The 27,054-nt window shown below is 37.7% G+C and overlaps 2 protein-coding genes across 4 annotated transcripts; both read right to left on the bottom strand.

Moving 5' to 3' along the window:
• Positions 1-4,699: 4,699 nt before the first annotated feature.
• Positions 4,700-16,168, bottom strand: LOC132152086 (transcription factor Sp3-like). Of its 2 annotated transcripts, none has more exons than XM_059560769.1 (6): positions 15,933-16,168; positions 15,572-15,669; positions 9,525-10,716; positions 6,418-6,598; positions 6,136-6,332; positions 4,700-5,968 (listed from the first exon to the last, which is right to left on the bottom strand). In XM_059560769.1, exons 2-6 carry the CDS (start codon positions 15,638-15,640, stop codon positions 5,691-5,693), a joined length of 1,917 nt encoding a protein of 638 aa, XP_059416752.1. In that variant the 5' UTR covers positions 15,641-15,669; positions 15,933-16,168; the 3' UTR covers positions 4,700-5,690. The 2 variants fall into 2 exon arrangements, with proteins under 2 accessions (XP_059416752.1, XP_059416751.1); XM_059560768.1 differs by having other exon boundaries at positions 15,972-16,168.
• Positions 16,169-20,658: 4,490 nt separating this feature from the next.
• Positions 20,659-27,026, bottom strand: LOC132152085 (obg-like ATPase 1). Of its 2 annotated transcripts, none has more exons than XM_059560767.1 (11): positions 26,916-27,026; positions 26,193-26,293; positions 25,433-25,576; positions 25,215-25,342; positions 24,490-24,665; positions 24,312-24,392; positions 23,124-23,221; positions 22,236-22,376; positions 21,631-21,727; positions 21,068-21,190; positions 20,659-20,976 (listed from the first exon to the last, which is right to left on the bottom strand). In XM_059560767.1, exons 2-11 carry the CDS (start codon positions 26,291-26,293, stop codon positions 20,875-20,877), a joined length of 1,191 nt encoding a protein of 396 aa, XP_059416750.1. In that variant the 5' UTR covers positions 26,916-27,026; the 3' UTR covers positions 20,659-20,874. The 2 variants fall into 2 exon arrangements, with proteins under 2 accessions (XP_059416750.1, XP_059416749.1); XM_059560766.1 differs by lacking the exon at positions 26,916-27,026 and adding an exon at positions 26,382-26,406.
• Between the last annotated feature and the right edge of the window lie 28 nt (positions 27,027-27,054).

Genomic DNA, 27,054 nt, shown 5'->3' with positions numbered 1-27,054 from the left:
AAACAATTATAAAATGGTTGTTGTTAGAGTTGTTTTGTGGAATTAGGATTTGTGTATTGAAATTACACCTAGACTTTTAGATTTTCTGATGAAAATGTGAATGATGGTTTCTCTTGGTGACTGGACCCAGGGCCTTTGCAATCTTGTTTCTAAAGGCTATTTTACACTGCATCGACAGATGCTGAGAATCAATATTTTTAAGATCGTTGTGTTACCCCTGTCACCATCTGTTAAGAGAGGTCAGTCGCCTGTTTGAACATGCTGAATGTGTGTTTGTCAGTATCACGAATCTGGTATATGAACTTCCATTCATTCACCACCAGAGGTCACCCACTCACTACATGGACTCCAGCACTACACGCACTATTGCACTTCACCCCGGACTACAGTTCCCATCACCCATTGCACTAATAGCACACACAGCTGAAGGCATGATCTCTCACACACACACACTGCTGATTATGCTGATTACACTCACTATATAAAAACTCACTCAGACACCTGCACGCTGCCGAGTATTGTATGGGTTTATCACTAGTTAGCTGATAGCTACCCTACGGAGTCTGCTTTTTTTTTAGGTTAAAGTTAAGTCTTAGTCCTGCCTTGCCTGTTTCCCTGTGTTCTGTTCTTAGCATGATTGCCTCAGATTACCTCTCTTATTTAGCCCTTTTGGATATTGTTTGCCCCTGCCTGGACCTTGCTTGTACCTGGATTATCCCTCTTGTCTCACCCTGAAGGGATTACGTTTGCCGTGAACTGACCCTTGCTTGTTTCTCGGACTGCTCTAGCCTTTCCTTCTACACGCCTGTTTGCCATCACCTGATCTATGCCCGTTTCTGACCATGTCTTGTCAAAAGCTTTGCGTATGGATCTGCACGTCTCCCGTCTGGTTCGCTCTGTTACAGTCAGGTCATGGAATATCTGAGAAATGACTTTCAGTAATCTGGTGACCTTCAGTGGCCTGTGTCTATCAGTGCAGTGGGTGAAGATGTTCTAAGTGGCTTTTAACCAGGTAAAAAAAGTTATATCATGACTGTATCAAGTGTATTGCTTGTTTTTTTTTTTTTTTTTTTTTTTTAAATACAAAAACCTGAAAGTTAATACTGAGTAACTTACACTGCGGAGGCAATACTGGCACTTATTTTGTGTTGTGTGGTGTGTGGTGTTTTTTTTTTTTTTTTTTTTTTAGGATCTCTTTATGAACTTTTTGAAGCATCACATTTTTGGTGGAATAATCTTTCAATGAATGGACAAAATTCTTTCAGGTTGCAAAAACCATTCTCCATTTAGTTATCTAGATGAATGTATGCCTGTGTCTTACAGCAGGGTTAAAGTTTGAGCTGTTCAAGTTAGCTTTTCTTGTTCAGTAACTGCAGTAGTTCATTCAGATGTGTGTGGCACAACTCATCAAATCCAACACTCCAGTTATTGAAGACTTCCTCATCCATCTGATCCAGAACCTCCAATACACACTCACACACCTGGTTCTCAGGACTGTCTAACAACCTAACACATCCAGAATATGGCATGTTACATTGTCAAATATGGGTTTGTATTCGTGTAAGTCATTTGTGTTGAGGTGAATTTGTTTACACATGCATCAGCTGGCTTGGTTAGCTATGGTTTAACAGGATCTGTTCTCTGAGCTCTTGGGACCATTTCAGGTTATCAGTTATAACTGGCATGTTTTTACCAAGGATGGGATAGCAGTATCTCATCTGCAACTAATCACAACAAACAACAGCACAAAATTCAGTAAGTAGCCTATTGCTAAAGGGCATATTCTGAAAAATGTTCAGTTAAATAAACCATAAACATTACTATAATTACTTTATGTATTTTTTGCCAAAGAAACCCTTTAAAAAAAAAGTCAAGGCAGAATTAACAGTTGCATCTTCGAGCATCACACTGTACAAGTGTTTTGTTAATCAATCTGATCATTTGAATGAATAACTCAGTGACAGTAACGATAACCTACAGATAGAGTAACCCCACCGCCAAATGCCAAAACTAGCTGTTATTCATAACTTAAATATAAGTATATTTATCTAATACTATCATAATACGAAACTCTGACAGCCATAAAAACAGAAATGGGAGAAACGAAAAAAAAAAACGGTCATTCTAAAATGCTTAACGTGAAAAAGCTTACGTGGCTTGATGTAGGCTACTTCGACCGAAATATTAACAGACCAAACTCCCTTAACATCATACTAATAAAGTATATTATCTATAAAAAAAAAATCAGATGAGCCCTGAATATGAATGCAACTCGTTTAAAAACACATTAAGCCTTATGATGGTTTTGAAGAAGGTGGAAGGAAAAGGCTTAACGTGTTATTGCATGCACTCGAAACCCGGGGAGTGTTGGAAGGCCAAGTTTATTACTGTACCAAATTTCTGGCAAAAGTCTCTGTTCTGTTCCATGAATCGATATCATACATAATCACCAAGGAAAGTGGAGATTGTATATAAATATTTATGAATGCGAGCATGTACACTAAGGTCAAACAGTATGGTTGTCTTTTTCTTTCTTTTTTTTCCCCCGAAAGAAATTGGACTTTTATTTATAATGTGACACTAAAGACTGGAGTAATGGATACAGGAAATTCAGCTTTACCATCACAGGAATAAATAATATTTTAAGATTTATTAAAATAGAAAAGTTATTTAACATTGTAGTTATATTTCACTATATCACTGCTTTTTACTGTATTTTTAATCAAATAAATGCAACTTGGTAAGCATAAGGGACTTCTTTCAAAACTTCTTTGCTCTCTCTCAGCATTCTCCAGCAGTCCAGGAACTCATCATTCATGCTGTACACCATATCACTGAGAATCTTCCCTCAAGAGCCGCCCCGCTCAATCCATTCCAGCTTTAGAAAGTCCAGATCTGAGGCAAACAATTCCTGAAGCAGGCATGCACACACAGAATGGGCAGATTATCAGCAAAATGCTTTAACTGTTCAATCAACTAGTCAATATTAAAAAAAAAAAAAAAAAATACACACATTATACAATCAACACATCAAACAACATAATTAAGATCATTGAAATCAATGAGCAAGCACACCTTGTCATAGGTTGCAGACCTCTCCAAGTAATGTGTGACGATGCACCGGCAGAGGTAGAAGTGTGAGTGTGTCCAAATGAGAGTGAGTGTGTGAAACAGAGCTGGGATCATAGGCTCCAGATCGGCGAAACTCCACTCCTTGGATGCAGCTATGTCCCGCCGTGAGGTCCTTAAGTGCAGGTCTATGTCCTCTACCCCCATCGCCACTAGAAAATCAATGAGTCAGCAGTACATTTATTGTAAGTGATATCTGAACCTGCAAGTTTCACTTAACAGCATAGATTTTACCTACTAGGTCACACTAATTAATAAAAATATAATGCTGTTTACATCAAAATCAGGTTAGAACGAGAGTGTGAGTACACATTTCAGATGTGATTACCATGGTTTACTTTCTGAATATTGTCATAAAATGAAGCATAATGACTTGCCAAAGTTTATGCCTGTTGTTGTTGTTTTTTTGTTTTTTTTTAAGAAAGAATGAAGTTTTAGTCCAGCCAGTTGGTGGCAGTAAATCATAGTATTCCAAATACTCAGTAGATAATTAACAAAATATTTGTAAAATCTTTTATAAGATACAGAAGAATATGGAGCTCACACTTGAGGTGGAACAACTTTTTTCTCCAATTTTATTCAGAGGGACATAATTAACAAAAACAAACAAACAAACAAACTAAAAAAGTAAAAAGGCATGCATACCACAACCTGAAGGAGGTCTACTTTAGAATTACAGTATACTAAAATGCCATTTAATTTGCGATTAGCATAACCTATCAGTCAAAACTATAAAGGTTTTTCATTTAGAGGCCTTTACAGGGTTAATGGCTGGGGGATATTTGGTATTTTACTAATTCCATTCTATTTTACCAATTCTCACTATTCTTAAAGTATATAGTATGGATACAGGGCACAATATGTTGACTTTCTCTTACATTTCCCAAATTTTGCACAATACAACGAAACACTGTGCACCACTGCTTCCCATAATGAAATGTAAATGACGTGATCTTCTATTTTTCAGATTGATAAATGAACCTGAATTTACAGTAGGTAGTAACTATTTAGCATAAAGTGAGCTAATATTATTCCATTCCAGACAGCCTAATATATTACAGAATACTATACAGTATACACTGTATACAGCCTATGTTATAAACCGAATACATGCAGTGACAAGTTTCAAACAGCCGTATGCTTCATCAAATAATTCAGTGAATGTGGTCCAGCGGTAGCTCAGAAATAAAGACTATTATTTTGCATTTAATAGTTAATTTAATAAAAATGTGCCCAGCTGTGTAAAAAACTATCAAAAAATTACTTCTGGGACCTTCATCAAACTTTAAATGTTCATTGTAAGATTAAGTTGAACACATTGCATTGTGGGATACAATATACCCAGCACAGTGTGCATTTAAGTTTCTGCAAAGTAAGGCATCTAGGCATTCTGTCATCCACAGACTGTGCACTGTATACATACAGTTGAAATAAATGTATGGCAGTATGCTATTCTTAATAGTCATTATTATGAAGTATTTGGGCATAGTTTTAATTTTCTCATTCAGTACATACATACCAACACCATACAAGTGAATAATTTTGATCAATATTTGAAACAAACTTGTAGTTAGGACGAGTCATAGGAAGGTTTCCGACTTTAATTGTGTTGCATTTGAAAAAGAAAAAAAAAAATTGTACAAAAGTAACATCAAATTTTACATGTTTAAAAAGTAATCAAAATGAGGAGTCTTTAATACAAAAGAATCAGTATTAGACTACATAAAGTGTGGCTATAAACAGCTTGGGGCTGAAGAAAACAAAAAGAAATTAAAGATACATTATCAATGTTACAGGGATAATCTGGAGAGCATTAAGAGCAACGATACAAGAAAAATAAAGTTTATTACACGATTGTTTCACTGTGCACCAGATGTCTTGTTCGAGTTGTATGTGGGCACCAGAACAATGAAATCAGAACATCCCCGAACAAGATCCAGAGGACACGTGACCGAGAGCGCAAAGACCACTAACATGACATCAAATAAAATTCAAAGCAAGAGTGAAGACACATTTGGACGAAGGCCAGCCGAGAGGGAAGAGGATAAAAATGGACCGATCATGAGTAGGTCTCCCTCACAGCAGACTGTGTCCTTCCCCTGCTGTCATTCTCACAGAACAGTCTCACTTTAGTCACACACATACACACATCCTGGTTTCCATGTACCATAACATCCATTACACAATCACACTCTCTCAAATGATCGTCCACTGAACATACTCATGAGCAAAAGTAAAAACACATGCAACTCCAGCATTTTATACTACAGATTATGATACAAAATAAGGCATTTCTGTGTATGTATTTCTGTATGAGCACGAGTTCATTTGAGCATGTAGGTTTAGGTGCGAATATGTGTCAGTGGAAACTGGAGCCACATTTAATGTCATTTTTTGCCTTGTTTGTACAAAAGACTGCTATTGAACATAAATGGATAAGTCATTTTAAAATATATATATTTATAATATATATATATATATATATATATTTTTTTTAATCATATATATATATAAATTGATAGTGAAAAGCAGACGTGCTGTGAAAGTGGGCGACATTTTGGTCACTCCATGACCTCGCTGGCAGACACAGTGACCAGCTGGAGCGGAAGGTCGGAGTTTGAAAGAAGGTCCTGGGTGCCAGCCTGTTGTAGATTGGTGAGGATGAGAGTGGCTCCACCCCCAGTGAGGATGGTATCCGAGGGGGCGGCAGCATCTATCTGACCTGCCCCAGTGTTGGAGATTAGCCCTTTTTTGTTCAGGTGAGTTTTAATGTGTTTGGCCAAATGGTCGCTGCGCATAAAACGTTTTGAGCACTCTGGACACACAAACTTCTTCTCTCCTGGAAAACAAAAATGTAAATGTAAAACTACCTTCAAAATCGAGCTATTCTTCAGTCTATCAGTCTGGAAAAACAAACAACATTTACAGAAAGTGTTGGATTCTCATGTATAATAGGATCAAATGAAATATATGATGGAATCCTGATCTCTTCCAGTGTGCCCATACCAGTGTGTGTTCTGCGGTGACGCTGGAGTTCGTCGCTGCGGGTGAATCTTTTGCCACAGTAACTCCATGAGCAAATGAAGGGTCTCTCTCCAGAATGCCAGCGCAGGTGAGCTCGAAGGTGAGACGTCTTACCGTACACCTTACCACACCCTGGGATATGACAAATGTGTTGTTTCTTCTTTCCCATACTTGAACCTCTGAAATGGTAAAAAAAAAAATAATAATAATAATAAATTGGCTGTTAAAACAGGATTTGTGCTTCTCTATTGACATGTGCCTTACCTTCCTCCAGCCTCTTTGCAATTGGGGCAAGTGCAGGCTACTCTACGTAGTCTCTTTCCCTCTAGGCCTGTCCCCTCCTTATCCTCTTCAACCAACCGAACACGGAAATGTGACAAATCATTGGTGTTCAGGGTGGAATTTGGCCAATCATCTGACTCTGGCTCCTCTTTAATTTGGATATCTGCAAAAACAGAAAGGGGAGAATCGTTTAAAAAAAGATTCCAAGACAATCAAGAAAGCCCCCAAAATAAAACTACACAATATATTAAAAAAGTAATCAAGACTAATTTAATGACTTTAGTTATTTATTTCAAAGAAAGTTCCCCCTGCTTCAAACAATGAATTTCCATGATTTAAAGTAATTATGTAAGATAATGAAATTGAAAGGATTTTATAAACAATTACACTCACAAAAGCTATATTTGAAGATGAAAATTTCTGAAATTTTGAAGATAAATATTTATAACATTCAAATATAAAAATTTCATTCTAATTCTATGAACTATTATTTCTAAAGGGGAAATTGGACACAAAAGTAGCTGTAGTTCACCAAGAAGCTATGCAAACCGCTGTCATTACCACAAGCGATTTCATAATTGTGCAATAAAATCAAATTTTTTTTTTGCGTAAATTGTCAGTGAACTACAGCTCGGTGTAATAAATGCTGCTCCATCTGAAAGCATGTGATGATGATTTACTGCTGCTTACAGAACCAGCTTTACTAACAAAATGTGCAGCGACCCGTTTCGGTGCATGTCTCTTTAAATGCTAATGAGCTCTGCTCACCCTGCCCCTCTCTTATATATATATTAGTGGTGCACGGGTTGTCTCATAACCCGTGGGCCCCGCGGGTAACCCGCGGGTCAGGTCGGGGTGGGTTAAGAAATTGGCACTTTATTGCGGGGCGGGTCACTAAAAACAAAATTTTTACAAATCAATTTATGTTGCATGGAATTTAGTGGTGGAAATTTTGATTCTTTCAAGAGATTCGTTGATTTTCAGTTCGTTCACCAAAATGATTCATTCACTGATTCATTCAGTGATCATTTCTTCATATTACATAAATACGCCAGCTAGGGCTGGAACAACGCTTCGAGGTCATCGATGACGTCGACGCAAAAAATACGTTGACGCAAAATATGCGCATCGATTCGTCGACCTGTTTTTATTCCTCTAAAAAACGTTTACCTTATGTGCGCTGAATATACGCGATGGCCGGATCAACATTCTGTCCAACATTATATAACCAATCAAGGGGTTTTTCTGCATTGATCTTTTTTTTTGGCGGCTGTCAAAGCCTTATTTGATCGGTGAGTGACAGTGCGCGTACGAGAGAGAGCCCCGGCTGCGCGCGCACTCACAGTCTTCAAACAACACGAGCGCTTCTTGCTCTCTCCCTCCCTTGTGCATATTAATCAAAATCATTAAACACGATAGAAAAAGGGCGAAACACCAAAGTTTCACGCGCGCTCGCGCACTCAATCTTCAAACTACACGAGCGCTTCTTGCTCTCTCCCTCCCTTGTGCATATTAGAAAAAGGGCGGAACACCAAAGTTTCACGTGGAGCATTCTGAGATTTTTTTTCTCCATGACAGGCTGCTGGCTCCCACTGTTAATTTTTTTTTTTTTGTAAAAGCACTCTCTGTATTAGCTTAAAGCCCTCAAGTTTACATTTACATACTGTATTCTTTCAATTGCTCTAAACAAGTATTTTGGGTGACCTTTTTTATTGAATACTAGACATCAAGTTGTTGTTATTTTCATCTGAAAGAACTTCTTTTTTCAGTAAGCTAGGCCCTATGTGTTCAGTAAGCTTGTTTCAGTAAGCTATGTGTTTTCAAGGTTTCAAGGTTTTATTGAATGCTATCTCTATACAAGTGCAAAGTAATGCATTAACAATATGTTGCAATAAACATATGTTGCAATGTTAAGGAATTGATGTTTTTTCATTCAGATATGTAAATCAACATGTATAAATTGTTAGTAGTCAATTAATGGGGAGATAATCGAAATCAAATCGGTCTGAAAAATTAATCGTTAGATTAATCGATGCATCGAAAAAATAGTTTAAAAAATAATCATTTATCCCAGCCCTAACGCCAGCAGTTTGTGAAAAAGAGTGTCTTATGTGTTGTCTTAAGTCAACGAACGTATTTACTTGTGACAAAAACTGATCTGAAACTGGCTTTATTAAAGTGTGTGCATGATCGCATTAAATAAATAGTCTAAATAAAAAATTCAGATTAACAAAGCACAAGGTTTTATCGGGGATTAAACGTGGAGTTATGTTCTGTATTCCAAATATGAAAACAAGCGTATGTGCACCAATAACTGTGCTTTGTATCCGCTGATTGCTGATCGAGATTTACATGCTTGGCCGATTGACCCTGTATACTCTCATTCATTTCATTCAGGAACGAGATGTATCAGTTCATTCAACTCTTTCACCTACGAGAAGATCGTATTCGTTCAGTACATTCAACAAGTCACATGCTCCGTCACATCTTGAGTAACTCTTTTTGACAGGATGAAACCGTTCACAGAGCTGTTCACGAGCTGCGCATGCGCTGCTAATAGCACCGCGCTCGCGCACTGCTGTGCATCATAGTGCAATTACCTATAGCCTATATTGATAAGGTTACGATACGAAGGTCTAGGTAGCAACGTAACTTCCGTGATGTCCCCGATGCGCGGGGCGGGTCAAGAAGCTTTACTTTATTTGCGGGGCGGGCTGGGGCAGGCAAAATAATTTCATAAAAGCGGGACCCGCGGGTTGGAAAAAAACCCGACCCGCGCATCACTAATATATATATATATATATATATATATATATATATATATAGATATATATATATATAGATATAGATATATAGAAGAGGGGGGCAGGGTGAGCAGAGCTCATTAGCATTTAAAGAGACATGCACCAAAACGGGTCGCTGTGATCAGAGCTTTTTTTAACAAGATAAAAAGGACGTTGTTTTACATGACCACTGAATAATTTCAACCAGAGTATGTTGCAGACATTCCATGAAGAACCTAAAGAATAATACCTACTTGTGGAAAATGGCATCCAATGTCACCTTTAAGTGTGTGTGTTCCTACATACCTGAGTGGCATTCCGTGTTTTCATCTTGCTGGTACTGACCAACAGAATTGACTGTGACTGTCTGAAGGTTTGGGATATGTCCCACTGCACCTGTGGTGCCAGTTTGCCCAAGAGAAAGGGTCTGCACAGGGGCAAGGGTAATTTGGGGGGATGAGACCCCCCCAGCAGCCGGCAGCTGCAGATTCTGCAGGTTCTGAACCCCTTGAACTTGGAAGGTCTGCCACTGGATCTGGCCAGTGGGAGAGACGGTTTGAGCTTGGATCAGAAATGTACCAGCATTCAACAGCTGCACGCTTTGTAGTGTCTGCGCCGCTCCATCTGCTGTCTGCGCTGGTAAGAGCTGCACCACCGGTTCACCGCCAGCCGTGTGGTTCTGCTGGATGTAAGACGGATCCTGCTGCCCGGCTGATACAGCAGTGGCTTGGGTGAGAACACCAGTCCCGTCTATCGTCTCAGGGAGCGACGTCATTGTGGAAGAGGTGGTGGTTGGCACATAGGCATTAGCGTTAGCGTCGTTGGCATTAAGTGGCTCTGTGCATTTGCTTTCACCCTGGTTATCGCTTGTTGAGGTGGTGGGGCCTGTCATGATGAGCTGGCCATCTGCTGTAATGCTTGTCGCTATGGTCTGAGCACCAGCCAATCCCAGAGACTCGAGATCCACGTTACTCAAGCTATTTATCGGCACAAATGTGATATTGCCCGGCAGCCCCACTGGTACATTAGCGACAACCTGGCCCTGTGCGCCAAACCCTGAGCCGGCCAGAGAGACTGTGGGAATCTGCTGCACATGCCCACTTTGACTCAGCAGGCCCTGGAGGTCATTAGCATTGGTGGATGTGGCAATGCCCTGCGTTCCATCCTGAAGGATAGCAATGTCAGAACCCAGTGTGCTTCCATCTGCAGTGGGTGCTGCATAGCTTAGTGACGCACCATCATTTCCCTGCAGCTGAGGGATGACCTGGTACTGCACCCCATTGGCCCCTGTGCCATCAACCCCTGCAGTCACAAAAACAGGCTGGGTCTGCCCTGCCATAGTGTGTAGTGGCACCACATATTGCCCGTTGCTGCCCAGAAGTCCTCCGCTGGGTACCTGCACTACTGTTGGTTCGTCTTTCACTGAGCTCACAGGCGTTAGAACCTCCCAGCGATCAGAGGAGCCCGTCAACTGGATGGCTGTGAGGTCTGTGGTCTGCTGTGGGGTGGAGATATTACTATTACATTAGTGCTTCATGACAAATTTAATCATACACACAGAGCAATTTGGACTCAACCAAAAATGATAACTAAATTATTGTTCAAACCAATGAATGATAACATTCTGTTTATAAGCAACAAGTGCTAAAATTAGGCTGTCTGCTGCTTTAAATTCCCAGCTGGAAAGAAATTATCCTCTAAGTGATATTGTTAGATATTGTTCCTCTGTGTCATTAACGTTATAGTTGTGGTGTGGACTTCCATATTCTCACAGAAAAATTAATAACATTTTACAGAAATGTTACAGACATTTAACACTAGTTAATCGATCACGGATGGTTTCATTATTTTGGTCGGATTAAAAAGTATGAGAATAAAAATAATAAAAGCAAAAATATTTCTCCATATATACTTGGGTGGCCATTAATATACCTGGGCAGCCCGCCCAAGTAAAGTCTATGTGTGACAAGCACTGGATACTGAAACTGATTTTAGGATGTAAAAAATATATATATTGATATATCGGCCGATATTCTGTGTGTATATTATAGTATAGGACCAGTCAAAAGTTTGGACACTTTCCCATCCGTGTGTCCAAACATTTGACTGGTACAATATATAGAATACTGTATATACAAAAACAGAATAAATATATATAAGTTTATTCAACTTTAATACAATTCAATTCCATTCAGCTTTATTCCGTTGAAGTTTATTTCATGAATTATTTATTATTATTGTTATTACTTTTTACGTTTTTTACTTCAAAACATTCACTCACAAATTTGCTCTATGGTCTTCACACACAGACGAAACTTACTAGAGAAGTACGACATAATATACCTCTGTAAATAAATACAATATAAATTAATGTCTTGCGTACTTTAATGCATTTGTAACATGCAAGTTCTCTTGGAACTGGAATAAAGGCAGAATTTCATGTGAAGTCCACTTCGCAGGGCAAGAAAATGTTTGAATGCTCCCTGAAATCTAAATCTGTCAGCGCCAGACTACGTATTTAACCACCAGTAACTCCAGAACCCTGTAAGCTTTAAAGCGTTTCATCCAGGTCGCCAGTAGCAAACAATGGAGCGTGCTCTGCTGGGCAAACTAAGTAATTGCACCATTTCAAGCATTTTATCTGTATCATATGTTTTGTAAAAAAATAAAATAATAATAATTATATTGGGGGCAGGCTTATATCGGCCAATAATATTAGCAAAACTACATTTCGGTTTGGCTCTAGACAATAATATCGAATATTGCAATTATTCCTAGGGCAATATAGGATTAATGCTTTTAACTAATAAATATAGTATGAAAAACATTTTTTTATGTTAAACACAGTACTTTAATATAGAGATCGATGATATATCAATTTACCTATATTTTTACCCGATATTTGAGCATTTTACCATAATCATGTATCATTTTTGTAATATCAGATTCACCGATAAATGCTGCCATCTGCTGGGTGTTTTGAGAATTGTGTGCTGAATCGCCATTGCAGAGCGCCTGAGGGGAGACGAGACAAAACAACAGCGTGCAGGTACTTGAATTGCTGTAGTTAGTAAACTTAATTTAACATAACAGCCAGTTAGTCTCTATTTCTTAGGGCTATCTTAAATAATCTATCAAGTCCCGTCCAAAATAAAGACGTAACTTTGCCTGAATTAAATAATATGCAGCCATGAATGAGCCCATGTTGGAAATAAAAGCGCTGAATTTAATTCTCTCTCTCTGTTATCTATGCTCATAGTTATTCTCGTGAAGTCAGAGTCACGTAGATAATCCGTCAAGATCCTCTACCAATAAAGACGTAACTTTGCATGAGTTAAATAATACAGCCATGAATGAGCGCATGTTGGAAATAAAAGTGCTGAATTTAATTCTCTCTCTGTTGTAAATTTGCTCGGTCTCGTGAAGCCAATAATTTTGATATAACATCCAGTTGAGAAATGCAATAAAATACGATGTTTTGTTTGTTACATTCCAGAGAATATTATTCAGTGAATTAACATTTTCCAGTGAATTATTGACTCTGTAGCTATGAAACAGCTTAAACCTACTAAAACGGTAGTTTAAAATGATGACTCCAGTCTAGGGCTGGGATAAATGATTATTTTTTAAACGATTAATCTAGCGATTATTTTTTCAATGCATCGATTAATCTAACGATTAATTTTTCCAGACCGATTCGATTTCGATTATCTCCCCATTAATTGACTACTAACAATTTATACATGTTGATTTACATATCTGAATGAAAAAAACATGAATTCCTTAACATTGCAATATATGTTTATTGCTCTTAAAATTACAAAATAAAAGACTGACTAAGAATGCATAACTTTGCACTTGTATAGAGATAGCATTCAATAAAACCTTGAAGCCTTGAAAACACATAGCTTACTGAAACAAGCTTACTGAACACCTAGTGTACCGGCCACCTAATGTTATAGTGTTTATGACATGAATGTTGTATGCCTTTAAGATGACACGTTATTGTATGCGCGCTGTTCCAGTGAACGTGTGCGCAGTGAGAGAAGAGTATTGCTCGCGAGGAGAGAGATGACCGCTCTACCGACTGCTCCTTTGATTTACTGTGTTTACGTTCTACTCTTATTTGTAGCGTGTTTTCAGAGTGTTTTTCCCCTGTTAATATTCGCTCTATGACATGTATGGGAAGAGCGCATTTAACGGAGAGGAATTATATAAAGACTCGTGAAACTACCATCCGTTTGCGCTGTCTTTTCTATTCATCCTGGGCAAACTCTGACAGCGTTACAATAGGGCCTAGCTTACTGAAAAAAAAGTTCTTCTTTCAGATGAAAATAACAACAACTTGATGTCTAGCATTCAATAAAAAAGGTCACCCAAAATACTTGTTTAGAGCAATTGAAAGAATACAGTAACCAATGTAAACTTGAGGGCTTTAAGCTAATACAGAGAGTGCTTTTCCAAATAAATAAATAAATAACAGTGGGAGCCAGCAGCCTGTCATGGAGAAAAAAAAATCTCTGAATGCTCCACGTGAAACTTTGGCATTTCGCCCTTTTTCTATCGTGTCTAATGATTTTGGTTAATATGTACAAGGGAGAGAGAGAGCAAGACAGCGCTCGTGTAGTTTGAAGACTGAGAGTGCGCGAGCGCGCGTGAAACTTTGGTGTTTTGCCTTTGTTCTATCGTGTTTAATGATTTTGATTAATATGCACGAGGGAGAGAGAGAGCAAGAAGCGCTCGTGTTGTTTGAAGACTGTGAGTGCGCGCGCACAGCCGGGGCTCTCTCTCGTACACGCCCTGTCAGGCGCCTTAGTCATTCTATTCTACATCACTCACCGATCAAATAACGCTTTGATAGCCGCCAAAAAAAAGATCAATGCAGAAAAACCCCTGGATTGGTTATATAACGTTGGACAGAATGTTGATCCGGCCATCGCGTATATTCAGCGCACATAAGGTAAACGTTTTGCAAAAGTTTTTTTAGAGAAATAAAAACAGCTCGACGAATCGATGCGCATATTTTGCGTCGACGTATTTTTTGCGTCGACGTCATCGATGACCTCGACGCGTTGTCCCAGCCCTACTCCAGTGCTTTATTTGTTTTCTCCATTTGAAAACATTCTACATTTATTTTGCTTATTGTTAATATTAGTGTTGTTTCTGTTGATGCTTTTTTATAAATTAAATTGGTTTTTTTAAATGTTGTAATATAAAGATTAAAATTAACATGAAAATGTAACATAAAAAAAGATGACTGAAGAGAGGAAAAACCAAAGAGAAGTTATTACTTCACTCAGTCATTTATTTACTTTATAACAGTTAATAAATTTCAGTTCCGCATATCGCCGTACAGGCACATAAACATGCAAATAATTGGAATCTGTGATTAAAAAAAATCTATATCGGTTGATCACTACTTAAATACAGATGAAACATAAGTAACATCAGATCGTTTCTTCCTTATTGTGACACACTTCTGAGTTTAATACATAAATAGAAAAAATTATAGGACAGAGACTTGGTTCTATCCATCCTTATTTTGAGATGTAGATGTTGCACTAAAAAATAGAGGCAGATGAATGAGAGCTTGCAGAGTTGAGTTTTAAGCAGACTAAATAAGTGGGGAAGTCACAAAAGAGAATTCTGTTGCTTTCACCAGAATATCCAGTTAAGACAAGTTGATTAGACAGTACAAGGTCAAAGCATCACACTTCTGAAAAACTATATAATTTATAAGTAACTATATGCAGGGATGAATTCTTCACAATAAGATCTATGACATTAATTTTAAAAACAGATATGGTGAATTTTCATTTCATGCCGACTTAAGTAGTGTTATTCAGGATTTGGTTCAGTCATCTGTTGTGTTATTCAGGATTTGGTTCAGTCATCTATTTAACAGGGAACAATAACGTCTTTCAGCGACTGTACGTCTGCAAATAAATCATCTATACTACTAAAGCCAAAGGCACATGACAAAAGGTGACAAAGAGCTTCTGTTTGTCAGGTCTGTGCACCCAACCGCTCCAGGGGGAATGGTGGAGCTGTGGAGGATATGTGACAGCCTAGGTAGAGGGTGGAGGCTTTCCCCGGTGGCGGGGTCCTCCCATATCGTGGGGGTGACCGGGGATCACCGCAGGTAAAGCGGGCAAGGCGACGGTGGCGAGTCTGTCCGACCCACAATGGGCGGGTTTAAAAGGGTAAGAAAGTGGGTGGCCGTACAAAGCGAAGGCTCACAGGAAGTGTTCGACGTTTACCCTATTTTTAAAACGTGTGAACTTCACCAAAACACCACAACACCCCGCAAGGCAGCGCCGGGGAACCGACAAACCAACAGGGGGATTTCATACCTGGTCCTGGGCGCCGCTGGCCGGCTGCAAAAAGTCGCTCTGACTGCTGTCCACGTCCAAGGCAGCCATTTCCTGCTGTTTCGCTGGCTGTTCTGGGGCTACGGAGACACAGCGAGAGAAAAAAACTCAAAACAAATTCATGCTCAACGAACCCCCACCTCGAAAAGGCGGAGATTTGCCGCCAAACCGCCTGGAATTTAAACGAACCAGGCGGTTCTTTTTGCTTTGACGTTGTCTGAGCAACAGTCTTTTCGAATGTTTACTTTGTTAAAGTGAGGCTAGCTGGCTAACGGTTAGCGTCGCTGCTGAGAAAGATTAAACACTGAGCTAGCTCGCTTTGCTAATGGCTCTCCAAACTCACCGGCGGTGCTGTGCTTCGATCGGACTAAGTGTTACGTACCAGTCATAGCGTGAAAAGGTAAAAAATCGGAGGTTTATCTGTTCATTTAAACTCCCAACATGATTGTTTTAATCAAAGGCGGACTGTGATCGGAGATTCGGGTCGATTTCTTTTTTTCTTATTTTTGATTGACGGTGCGGGAAACACAAAAGGTGGGGCTTCGGAGATTACCACTGAAATTTTCGTCACGTAAACGGAAGACCCGCCCTTCTTCTACGCCGTGATTGGCTGTGGGATTCGACCCCCTGGACGCGGAGTGGTCAAAGCTGTACGTCTGTCAATTTTATGGCATGAGCGTTTCCTGTTTGTTGTTCGCTTCGCAGATGCGGAGTCTTTGGAAATCTAGCTGGAATTGTTCACGTATGACAGGAAGTTAGTTGCAACTCTGGTGGCCATTACACTAGACGTATCGTGAAACATTCAGTACAGTCTGCGCAGTGTCAAAACATTGTTTTATGTTCACATTAAAACGTTTCACGAAATATAATTCATAGTTCACACAAGATGAAAGATAAGATTAAGCAATTGGCTGTGTATGTAAATTAACTAGTTTCGTTTTGAACCACAGTACAGTTCTGTTAACGCTTGCCCGAGTTTACGTGTCGGTTTAACCACCTGCGTAAACAGAGCTTTGCGGAAACAGCTGTGTGTTTTGTCTTCAGGGCCCAAATGTATCATAACAATCTACCTCCTCATATAGCTCATCTCCCACTTGTCCTGTACGTAAATTAACATAAGAATTACATTGTACATGGCTGCTTTTAACAATTAGAGAATACCGCGAAGTCCGGGCTATTAATTTATTAAAATGTTTTACTTAAGTTTCTTTTTACAACTTGTTAAAGTCTTTTTCAACCTCTTCCACCGGATGCACCCCGTCCAGCAAGAATAACCTAAATCAAGTTTCTACATTTAAGTTCATATACAACAAATAAATTCACTTTAAAGCCAATCTATCCATATAATAACTATATGCTTCTCAAGCCAATTTGAAAATAGAAAGGTAAAAAAATAATTGTTTTTTAGTAAGAATTACAATTGGTAACTAAATAAGCATTAGCATGTAATTAATAGATACTAGTAAAGTCAGGTCCACTAGTAAAAACAGATCCACCCAGTATTGCACTTACAATTATTGTTACCAATAAAAAAATATATATACAGAACATATAAAAGTAGCCCCTTTAAAATATTCAGTAGTTTTGGGGCATTGATGTAAAAAAAAAAAAAAAAAGCTGTAAGCTTCTACCAAAAGTCTCTGTATTCTGTATAACTAAAGGCAATAAAAAAAATAAATAAATAAATAAAATGAAGTAAAAAAACAAAACACACTTTTAGTCTTTGGTTCAACTTTCCAGCTGTACTGCTTCAAGTCTTGGATGGTTTGGCATTCTCTCTCTGGTGTTGGACTCCTCTGTCTGGCATCCAATTTCACGACATGCCTTGGGCTGACAATACAGAGATAGATTGATTTTAACATGTATAGAATAGAAAGCATAAGAAAATAAATAAACAGTATATGATATAGAGTAAGTAGCCACAGCCATACTAATAATATTTTTGCAGAATGCATATATTGTGCCCTGAATGGAAATATTTTGAAATATGCACGGATGAGCTACAATTGCCAAAAATAGCACTACACAATAGATCTTACTGCAAATACTGTATCCCACAGTGCAACGCTCATCGTGACCTTTCATTTCCAATTCTGCACACTTAAAAATAAAGGTAATGAAACTAAAACAGGCCAAATGAATCAACATCAAATAAGAATCAAATATAGTTTGTTAACACAAAATCAGCATCAATACCCAAACTTAGACTTTGTATAAGTTAAATGAGATCCAGCCAGGCATAAATTTGTTTTATAATGATTTAATCATAAACGGTTCTGACTAAAGACTGTTTCAAAAACTGTTTTGATTAAATAAATCTGGTTGTTTTGGAAATTTCAAATTAGTTTTTTTTATAGAAAACATCTAGCTATCATTGATACCGTACTATTAGATGTTCATGTGTTTCTTTATCCACTGTAAAATAAAGTCTGTTTGACCATAGTAAACTAAGACAAGACAAATCAGCTTGACTGCACAACACATTGAAAGAACAAAATGATTATCTTTTTTTTTTTTTTTTACATTTTATAAAAATCTCAGGTCAATTTATAATGTAAGCAAGATTTGTTTTATTTGTAAAGTAAGGATTTTTATGAGATCATGTTTAAACCAAAGGTTTAATCAACTAATCACAAAATAAGTGAAAGATTTATCAGGGAGTAAAATAAATAGACAAACTGACTAATCTGAAAAAGAAAATCAATACATCAATAAATACAAAGACAGCCCTAATTTTAATTTTAATTTAGAGGTAATATGCCATTTTCTGTCCTGTTTTTGACCCACTCTTTGAAACTCTATTTTGATAGGCCTGCCGCAGTCAAGACTTAGAAGTAAACACCCACTGCTATGATTGGGTAACAGTTTTCTTTAAATATGTATAAAAATATGGGTCATTTTGGTTGAAAACTTATAAAAACTCATTACGTTTCAAACAATCTGTAACAGACAAAGTAATAGTGACAAATGGTTAAAACATTGTTACTCAAAATTTTCCCTGAATTATTTAAGTTAAAATAGAACCCAACCCCCTCGCAAATGTGTTTTGTAAGCTCTTTATACATTAACATTTTCTTAATTTTTATTGAAAATAAATTCTAATGTGATATGTGATGGTAAAAGTGAGAAAAACTAGCTGGGCAAAAGCCGCACTCGAACCCTCAATCGGGTTACAAGCCAATTTTCCATGCCCAACACGTTCATATACGTCGTAAAACGTTATGTGACAATGGGGAGCGGGGCTACAGTAGATTTGCTTATTTCTTATGAAATATTATGAAGTATTTGTGTAATATGAAGAAATGGTCACTGAACGAATCAATTAACAAATCTGAACGAATCATTTTGGTGAACAAACTGAAAATGAACGAATCTCTTGAAAGAATAAAAATTTCCACCACATAACTGCAGCCTGGAGATCTCCAAATAGGGGCAGGAACTCCAAAATAGTGCATGGCTGCTTCCCATTGAGAGACAGGCGCATGACACGAATGTACAATATTTCCCCCAATCCACTTCAGTGCAAACTCCGCCCCACAGCTGATTCTGAAGTTTTTATTGGTTGTGTCAGTTAAAGTGTTTCCTACACTATGCAACAAAAAATGCTAACCCCTAAACCTACCCTACACCTTACCTTAACCATTGAAATTGACTGAATGGAGGGATTGGGGCTGAATAGCGTGGTAAAGAAAGTTTCAATTCAGGAAATAAACAATTAATAAGATTATGCGATACGAGACTCACTGGACAATGGCACTTTTTTAGTTACACCCAGCATCACTATCCCCTCCTAGCTTGCGAATTTCGTGTTCCGGTGTTTTGCCCAATTTTGACCCCCTGCCAAATTATTACCCCCTTCGTTCAAATCACTACCTGATTGCCTAATCCTAACCACTCCCCCAAACCTACTCCTAAACCTACCAATACTAGGGGGGTAATAATTTGGTAGGGGGTCAGAATTGGGCACAACAAAGGGACGGCCCTGTTGCTTGGAATTAAACGATACAGTAAAATCTTTCCCCACCACTGGGACGGCTCCTGAGTGATTCCCGTTTACATCATGAAGCAGAGTTTCAAACTTGGGTCCAAACACCACTGGCCACAAGCTTTGAGCTCTGCTCTCATGAAGAACATTTATGTATATAACATATTTTATTTTAGATGAACTAGAAACAATGTTGAATTTATAAAGTTTTATTTTGAAATGAAAGTCAGTAACTATTGGCTGAAGCCACAGCCAATGGTGAAAGTCTTTGCGTAAGCAGACCCCGCCCCATTTTGGAGGTTCTGCCCAATTTTGGATATCTCCGGTCTGCAGTTATAAACACTTGGTGGTATCGGTGGTTGATGGTCGGCCCAACACCTCTAGCCGGCTTTTATCGCTTTCAGTGTTGCGAAAAGCACATTTTTCGACCTTTTTCTGAATCGTCACAGTAAAAATCCGCATGTCAATCAAATTAGAAGACCACGCCCTTACGAGTATTGGGGGAGGTACTATGTGAAATCAAATAGAACATCAATGCTAAAAAATTAATTTGACCAAAAAAGACAAAAAAAAAAAATTCTACCTGATGCCCTCAGAAAATATATTATTAGTATCATATATTAAGTTACTAATATAAAATAACCTTAAATCAACCACTAAAAACTGTTAACTACACCTCTATAAATGTTTTTGTTTCACAGCAGCTTAATACTACAAAAGTACATTAGACTTTACTCAAAAAAAGGTGATTGTGACTTTTTCTGAAGTTTAAATCTGTTTTTTTTGTGTGTGTTGCTGACATGAAATAATAAAGATAATGGCAACATTTTATCTTACAATTCTGACAATTTTCTTGTGATTGCTAGTTAATGTCTTGCAATATAAAATATAAACTCAGAATTGCTTAAAAATAAAAAAAGTAGGAAGAAAGAAGAAAAGTTGCAATTATCTTTATATTTATTAATTCTATGGTGAAAACATATTTAATGAAAAAAAAAATCCCATCCACTGTTTGATTAGTTATTGGCTGAACATCTAGAAATGCGCGAGACAACTGGGAAAGAACCTTCAACAGAAAACACTCTGATCTAAGAAAGTGTTTTATTAGAATAAACTGCTGTGTGACATGCAGCTTTTGTAAGCAGACCAGCCATTAAATTTATTTCAACCATCAGCCGAAATAATAAAATAAAAAATGAACTTCAACGCCACTAAGGTGTGACTGTGTTTTAAATGTTCCAAAGCCATAAATTACGAGACTGAGCAGAAGTCATAGACGGTACTGTCCATCCAACTGTCTTCACTTCTTTTTGGGCTGATTAGGTGTGTTGAATTTGAAAAAGATGATGTCACCATCTTCCACTATGTAGTTTCTCCCCTGTTGTCTGTATTTTCCTGCAGCCTGCAAGTATTTGACAACATTATCAGTCCAGTATTCAACCTTTAACAACCCATGCTGTTTTATGTCATCAAGCATGCCATTAAAATCCTACTTTAACTGCGTTTTCACTGCCTTCCTCCTTAAAGTCTGTAAACTTCATGACTTCGGCCATGATGAAGCCTTTCTCAAAGTCTGTGTGGATCTTTCCAGCTGCTTGCGGGGCCTTGGTGCCTTTCTGTAAGGTGTTCAAACACATGCCTAACATTTCAGAGGTCCAGCAGAATATAATGAGGGAAGTGACATTCAGCCAAGTATGGTGACCCATACTCGGAATTTGTGCTCTGCGTTTAACCCATCCAAAGTGCACACACACAGAGCAGTGAACACACACACACACTGTGAGCACACACCCGGAGCAGTGGGCAGCCATTTATGCTGCGGCGCCCGGGGAGCAGTTGGGGGTTCGATGCCTTGCTCAAGGGCACCTAAGTCGTGGTATTGAAGGTGGAGAGAGAACTGTACATGCACTCCCCCCACCTACAATTCCTGCCGGCCTGGGACTCGAACTCACAACCTTTCGATTGGGAGTCCGACTCTCTAACCATTAGGCCACGACTTCCCCAAATATCCCCAATATCGGTGTTAAATGTGTTTCTGAACATGTGCTTTGCTCACCCTGATGGTCCATGCACGGACTTCATCAGGTCCTGCTGTGAAGAAGTACTCCAGCTGCAGGCCTGCGTACCCACTCTTGATTATCTTAGTCAGAATACTGAAACAAAGAATAAAAAATTCACAATATGAAAAACATGAAAGGAAAAATTATGATAACACTACAGAATAAGCATGACTGACTACAGCATTTGCAGGCTATCCAAGATGCATATATTTTTTTCCATTCTCCATTGGAACAGATTTGGAGAAATCATTTGCTCAACAATGGATCCTCAGCAGTGAATGGGTGCCATCAAACCGAGTTCAAACAGCTGATAAAAGCATCTGATAACAGTAATCCACACAAGCTTTTTATTGATTGCTTGATGGACTGGAGTCATGTTGATTATTCTAAAGGTTTTATCAGCTTTTTGGGGTCTCATTCCGACGGCACCCATTCACTGCAGAGAAGCTACTTGTGAGAAAGTGATGTAATATCCCCTTTCTCCAAATCTGATCTGATGAAGAAATAAACTCATCTACATCTGTGCTGGCAAATATTCATTTTGGATGAACTATTCTTTTAAATTCAGCAAAGAGGAAAAAGAAGGAGACTAAATCTCAACCTCTGTGTTTTGTTCTCCTCACAATATTTCTGTTTCTCTTCATCAGTCATATCCTGATACTTGCTCTCAAATCCCCCACTGAATGGGATGACCAGCGCACATGGATCATGAGCATCAACCCACTCCTTGATCTTCACCAACCTACAAAAAACAAAAAAGTTTCAATCAGCCGCCCTAAAATCGGATTACATAGAGGCTGACAGCCACAAAACAAAAGGCATCCATCAAAAGTATAAGATATTTAGAGTGTCTTATTTTTCCATTATACCTAGTTTACTGCTCTGCATGTTTCCTGGAGTAATGACACCTGAGACTTCATTTCTTGAAAATCACAATTCACAATCAATCAGAAAGCAGTGCTATTTAAAAGGATATTTGACCCAAAAATCGAAATTCTGTCACCATTTACTCACTCATTGTGTTCCAAACCTGTATGCATTTCTTTATTTTGCTGAACAGGAAAGAAGATATTTTGATGAAAACTATTTTTTGTCCATATACTGTAATGGAAGTCAATAGGAAGCATAAATGTTTCTTTAGTTAATATGTTTAGTTCTTCAAAATATCTTCTTTTGTTTTTCACAGAAAAATAAAAAAGTCTGTTTGGAATGACATTATGGTGAGTAAATGATGACATTTTTCATTTTTTGGTGAACTATCCCTTTAAGAGGCCAGACACATATCTATCAGTATTTGCTATTACAGTTGGTTGTTTAAAGTTATACATAGCATTTAATTTACACACATGACATTTGTAAATCAACTTAATTTTAGTTGGACAAGGAAAAAGAGAGTCACAAATGCAACAACATTATAGGCAATCTTGTTTTGTCAAATCACATTGCATTGTATATACATAGCAGATGGACAGCTAACACTTTATCTCACCATTTATTCTTTTTCCTTATGTAATCTTTCTCCGAGAGGTTTACCAAGTAGATCATCGGCTTGGATGTCAGGAACAGATACTTATTCAAAACCTCAATCTAAAGATCAAGAAAAAACAGTTAGTATATAACCGAAACCGTAATCTGAGCAAATATGTTCCCTCAATAAAAAGTGAATAGGATAGGATTTTTATAAATTTTGGAGAGTAAAAACAATCACGTCAATTAGAATCCTGAAAAGTTAAATAAACTATAAACAAACTATTCCACTTATCTTAAAATAGTTCACATCAGTGCTAGTATAAGCATAACGAGGCTTTAAAAGCAAACTAGTGAGTAGATTAGTTTTTTTCTGTTTAGCATGATGATAACAACCTCTGTAATGCCATTTTGTAAGGAACAGGATAAGGGCCAAGCAATAATAAAAAAAATAAAACCATTTTGAGATTAAAGTCAATATAAGGTGAGATTAAACTCAAGAAAAAAGTAATTGTTGATATATATATATATATATAATCTATATATATATATTTTTTTTTTTCACTTTGAGAAAAAAAGTCAAAATAAAATGTTGAGAATAAAGTCAAAATAAAATGTTGAGAATAAAATCATTAAATTACAAGAAAAAAAAAAGGTGTTTTGTGTTTCAAGAAAAAAAACTCGTTAAATTTCAAGAAGAAAAGTTGACATTAAATGTTGAGAACAAACTCATTAAATTACAAGAATAAAGTCTTAATAAAATGTTGAAAATAAAATCATTAAATTACAAGAATAAAGTAGAAATGAGAGTTTTTTTTTCTCTCAAAATTTTATGTTTCCATTGTCAACATTTTATTTCAACATTTTTCTTGAAATTTAACAAGTTTAATCTTACATTATAAAGACTTTAATCTCAAGATGGTTTTATTTTTCTATTATTTTTGTTTGGCCCTAATCCTCTTCCGCATTAGCCAGTCATTAGCAACTGCCTTTTTCAAGACAAAATCACAAGTGTGTATTACTCATGTATTTTATGTCTTTGACAAGAATGTGACAATATCTTGAGCCTGTGTTTATCACAGACATTTAATCGAAAAACCTTTCAAAAACACATGGACTGGAAGTACAAAAATGCTAACTTGTTAGGAATCATTTCTGCAGGCCTCTATATAGATTAATACTTATAAAAAATTTTTAAAAAGAATTTAACCTCTTTGTCATTCCATTCATGGTAATAACGGACATGTTTCTTTTCATCAACAACCCAGGACTTTATTTTACACATGATGTCCTGCAAGCAGAGAAAACATTACAAAATGTTACAAAGTAAGAAAAATGTTTTAATTCTGCGGTAGTCAGATGTATACTGGGATATATAGTTCACTCACATATTCAGGTTTGAGTTTTTTGTCTCCTCCCCTCACAGCGGTTTTCTCAAGCTTATCAATGATTGGCCCAATCATCTCTTCATCCTTCATCCTCAGTTCTTCATGAATAATCTCTATATCCCTCACTGGATCAACACAGCCCTCAACATGGATAATATCTTCATCCTCAAAAGCTCCTACACATAAACCATTGCATATACACATTATCAGGGTTATTTTATTTAAAATACATATGGAACAGGCATTCATTTTCACACAATTTAACTTTCAAGACTTAAAGAGGACACATATTTCCATATGTATGTTAGATAACTATTACAATGTCAGTTTACATATTATAACTATAAGTTTTCAAGGCTTTTTATAAATATTTTGACAAATTTTGTTGAATTCGTTCTTTCTTATTTTCAGCTACATGGTAACTAGCAGAAAAATTCTTGGTAGCACTTAATTTTACAGTCCTGTTCCTCATGTACATACTATGTACTTATTATAGTAAGTACAATAACTATGTAATAACTAGATACTAACCCTGAACCTACCCCTAAACCTACCCCTAACCCATATAGTTAACTTGTATTACCAGAACATTCTTAGATAAATACACTGTAAGTACACGTACTGTAAAATAAAGTGCAACCATATTCTTCATATAACAGATGTGAGAAATTTCCTAAAATCAAAAAATTATCTTCTGAAATGCTTTTAAATGGCTATCTACTTACGTGTCATGTGAAAGATGGCATCACAGGCACTGATGTGGGAGAGGAAGGCGTTACCCAATCCCTGGCCTGCGTGAGCCCCTTTTACTAAGCCAGCAATATCCACCACATTTAGAAATGCTGGAACCTTACTGGAAGGGAAGATAAAAGAGAAATTAAGATAATTTCACTGATGTCTAGAAACAGAAGCTGCTGATAATTGCATTATGTAGACATGGCACCTGACTGGTTTATGGTACTGGCAGAGGAAGTCGTAGCGCTCATCAGGAATGGGCACAAGGCTCTCGTTTGGGTCGATGGTGCAGAAGGGAAAATTCTCAGCAGCTGCCTGACTCTTTGTCAGAACATTGAAGAAGGTTGACTTTCTGAAATCACAAACAAATGAACTGAGTTAAGTAACGAGAACATGGATCACTGAAACTTTGTCATGCATAATAAACAAATTCTTGCTATATATACAGAGACTCAAGCTGCATTCAATATTGCAAACTATCTAGTAGATATTACACTTACTGCATCTCTTTAAAAAAAGCTATCCCATATAGTATGAACAAAATTTGGACATATTACAGCCACAATGTTGTCACTGTCACATGACCTACCAGGGTCAGTTGCATTGCTTCACGTTTTTTTATTACATACTGTTATGTCAATACTGATGAATTTGATGTATACACTTTTGATTAACCTTTTTTGCATACTATATAGAATGGAAGGCGGCAAAGTCAGACAAAGCCCAAAAATGACTGCCCATTCTGTAGCAGGATGATGTCATTCTCATAATGCACCATGATCATGACTAATCATCCTTCTAATAATTTCACCCAAAACAGAAGGATAGGTTTGCGTTAAGCATGAATAAAACCCAACTGGGTCAAGCATTGCACTTTATCATTTCTGACACTATTCCACTGGTGATGTCGAACTAAAGACCCGGCGCATATGCATACAGCCAGAATACCAGCTGGGAGTGACACGTACCCTACATTTGGTAACCCAACAATTCCAATCTTCAAGGAAGTCCCGAAACGGCCAATCAGGGGGGGCTGTTTTGGTCCATCTCCTCCCTTCTTTGGAGGCATCTGTGGAGAGAAAACAATAATACATACTTTCGCTTTAATGCATTGCATAATTGACCAAGTAAAACAACCAGTCATGCAGCTGCCACACCTTTTTAGGAGCCATGGTTAAATGCTGTCACTGAGTTTATATTGCATAATTAAGACGCAGTAGAAGCCAGGCAATGTGTAACTTCTTAACTGCCTGGCTAACTGCAGTGACTAGTTACCATTTCACGACAGTGAAACCAGTGGCACCAGGATCCCAAAATAGCCCCCGGATTGAGTGTAAACTGACCGGCTTTATACACGGTAAGAGAGGCTAAATATATATCCCTCCCTGGACAAGTAAGAGAAGGCATACGTGTATCATATCACTACTTATAAATCCCTGCACCACTGCCAACTGACAGCCGGGTTAATAGAGGTAGGGTGCTTCATTACTCGCTAGGAAGTCAACAGAGAGACACATGTGCATCCAGAGCATCAATACCCTCATCCCCTATTCCTTCGTGTGTATAGTATAGCTGGTTAGCATGCCAGTCATATGAAGAGTTCAATATGCGATAAAAATACACAATTTAAACACAACTAGAATGTCAAAGCGATGGATATATAAATAAGATAAAACGTATTTTTATATCACCTTGATATCAGACTATGTCTGTCAGGAGATGAGGAATTTCACTGTGTTCAAATAAACACGCTGCTCCACACGTCGGCCGATGACACGAAAGAAGGCGCATTCCGGAAGAGCCGTGAATCCTCACATTGTGATTGGTCGA

This window comes from Carassius carassius, chromosome 10 (genome assembly GCF_963082965.1).
Source record: "Carassius carassius chromosome 10, fCarCar2.1, whole genome shotgun sequence".
NCBI classification, from domain to species: domain Eukaryota; kingdom Metazoa; phylum Chordata; class Actinopteri; order Cypriniformes; family Cyprinidae; genus Carassius; species Carassius carassius.
The sequence above is the reverse complement of the archived record's forward strand: the minus strand, read 5'-3'. Positions and strand labels throughout refer to the sequence as shown.

Bases quoted from the DNA above. Each gene is read 5' to 3' on its own strand.
- LOC132152086 (XM_059560768.1), bottom strand. The intron at 10,717-15,571 runs GTATGAAATCCC...TCCACCCCACAG, and splicing joins CCAGCGGCGCCCAGGACCAG to CAGACCACAGACCTCACAGC. The intron at 6,333-6,417 runs GTAAGGCACATG...TTACCATTTCAG, and splicing joins TGCAAAGAGGCTGGAGGAAG to AGGTTCAAGTATGGGAAAGA.
- LOC132152085 (XM_059560766.1), bottom strand. The intron at 22,377-23,123 runs GTGAGATAAAGT...TGTTTTTTGTAG, and splicing joins ATAAGGAAAAAGAATAAATG to GTTGGTGAAGATCAAGGAGT. The intron at 21,191-21,630 runs GTGAGCAAAGCA...AACACCTTACAG, and splicing joins TCCGTGCATGGACCATCAGG to AAAGGCACCAAGGCCCCGCA.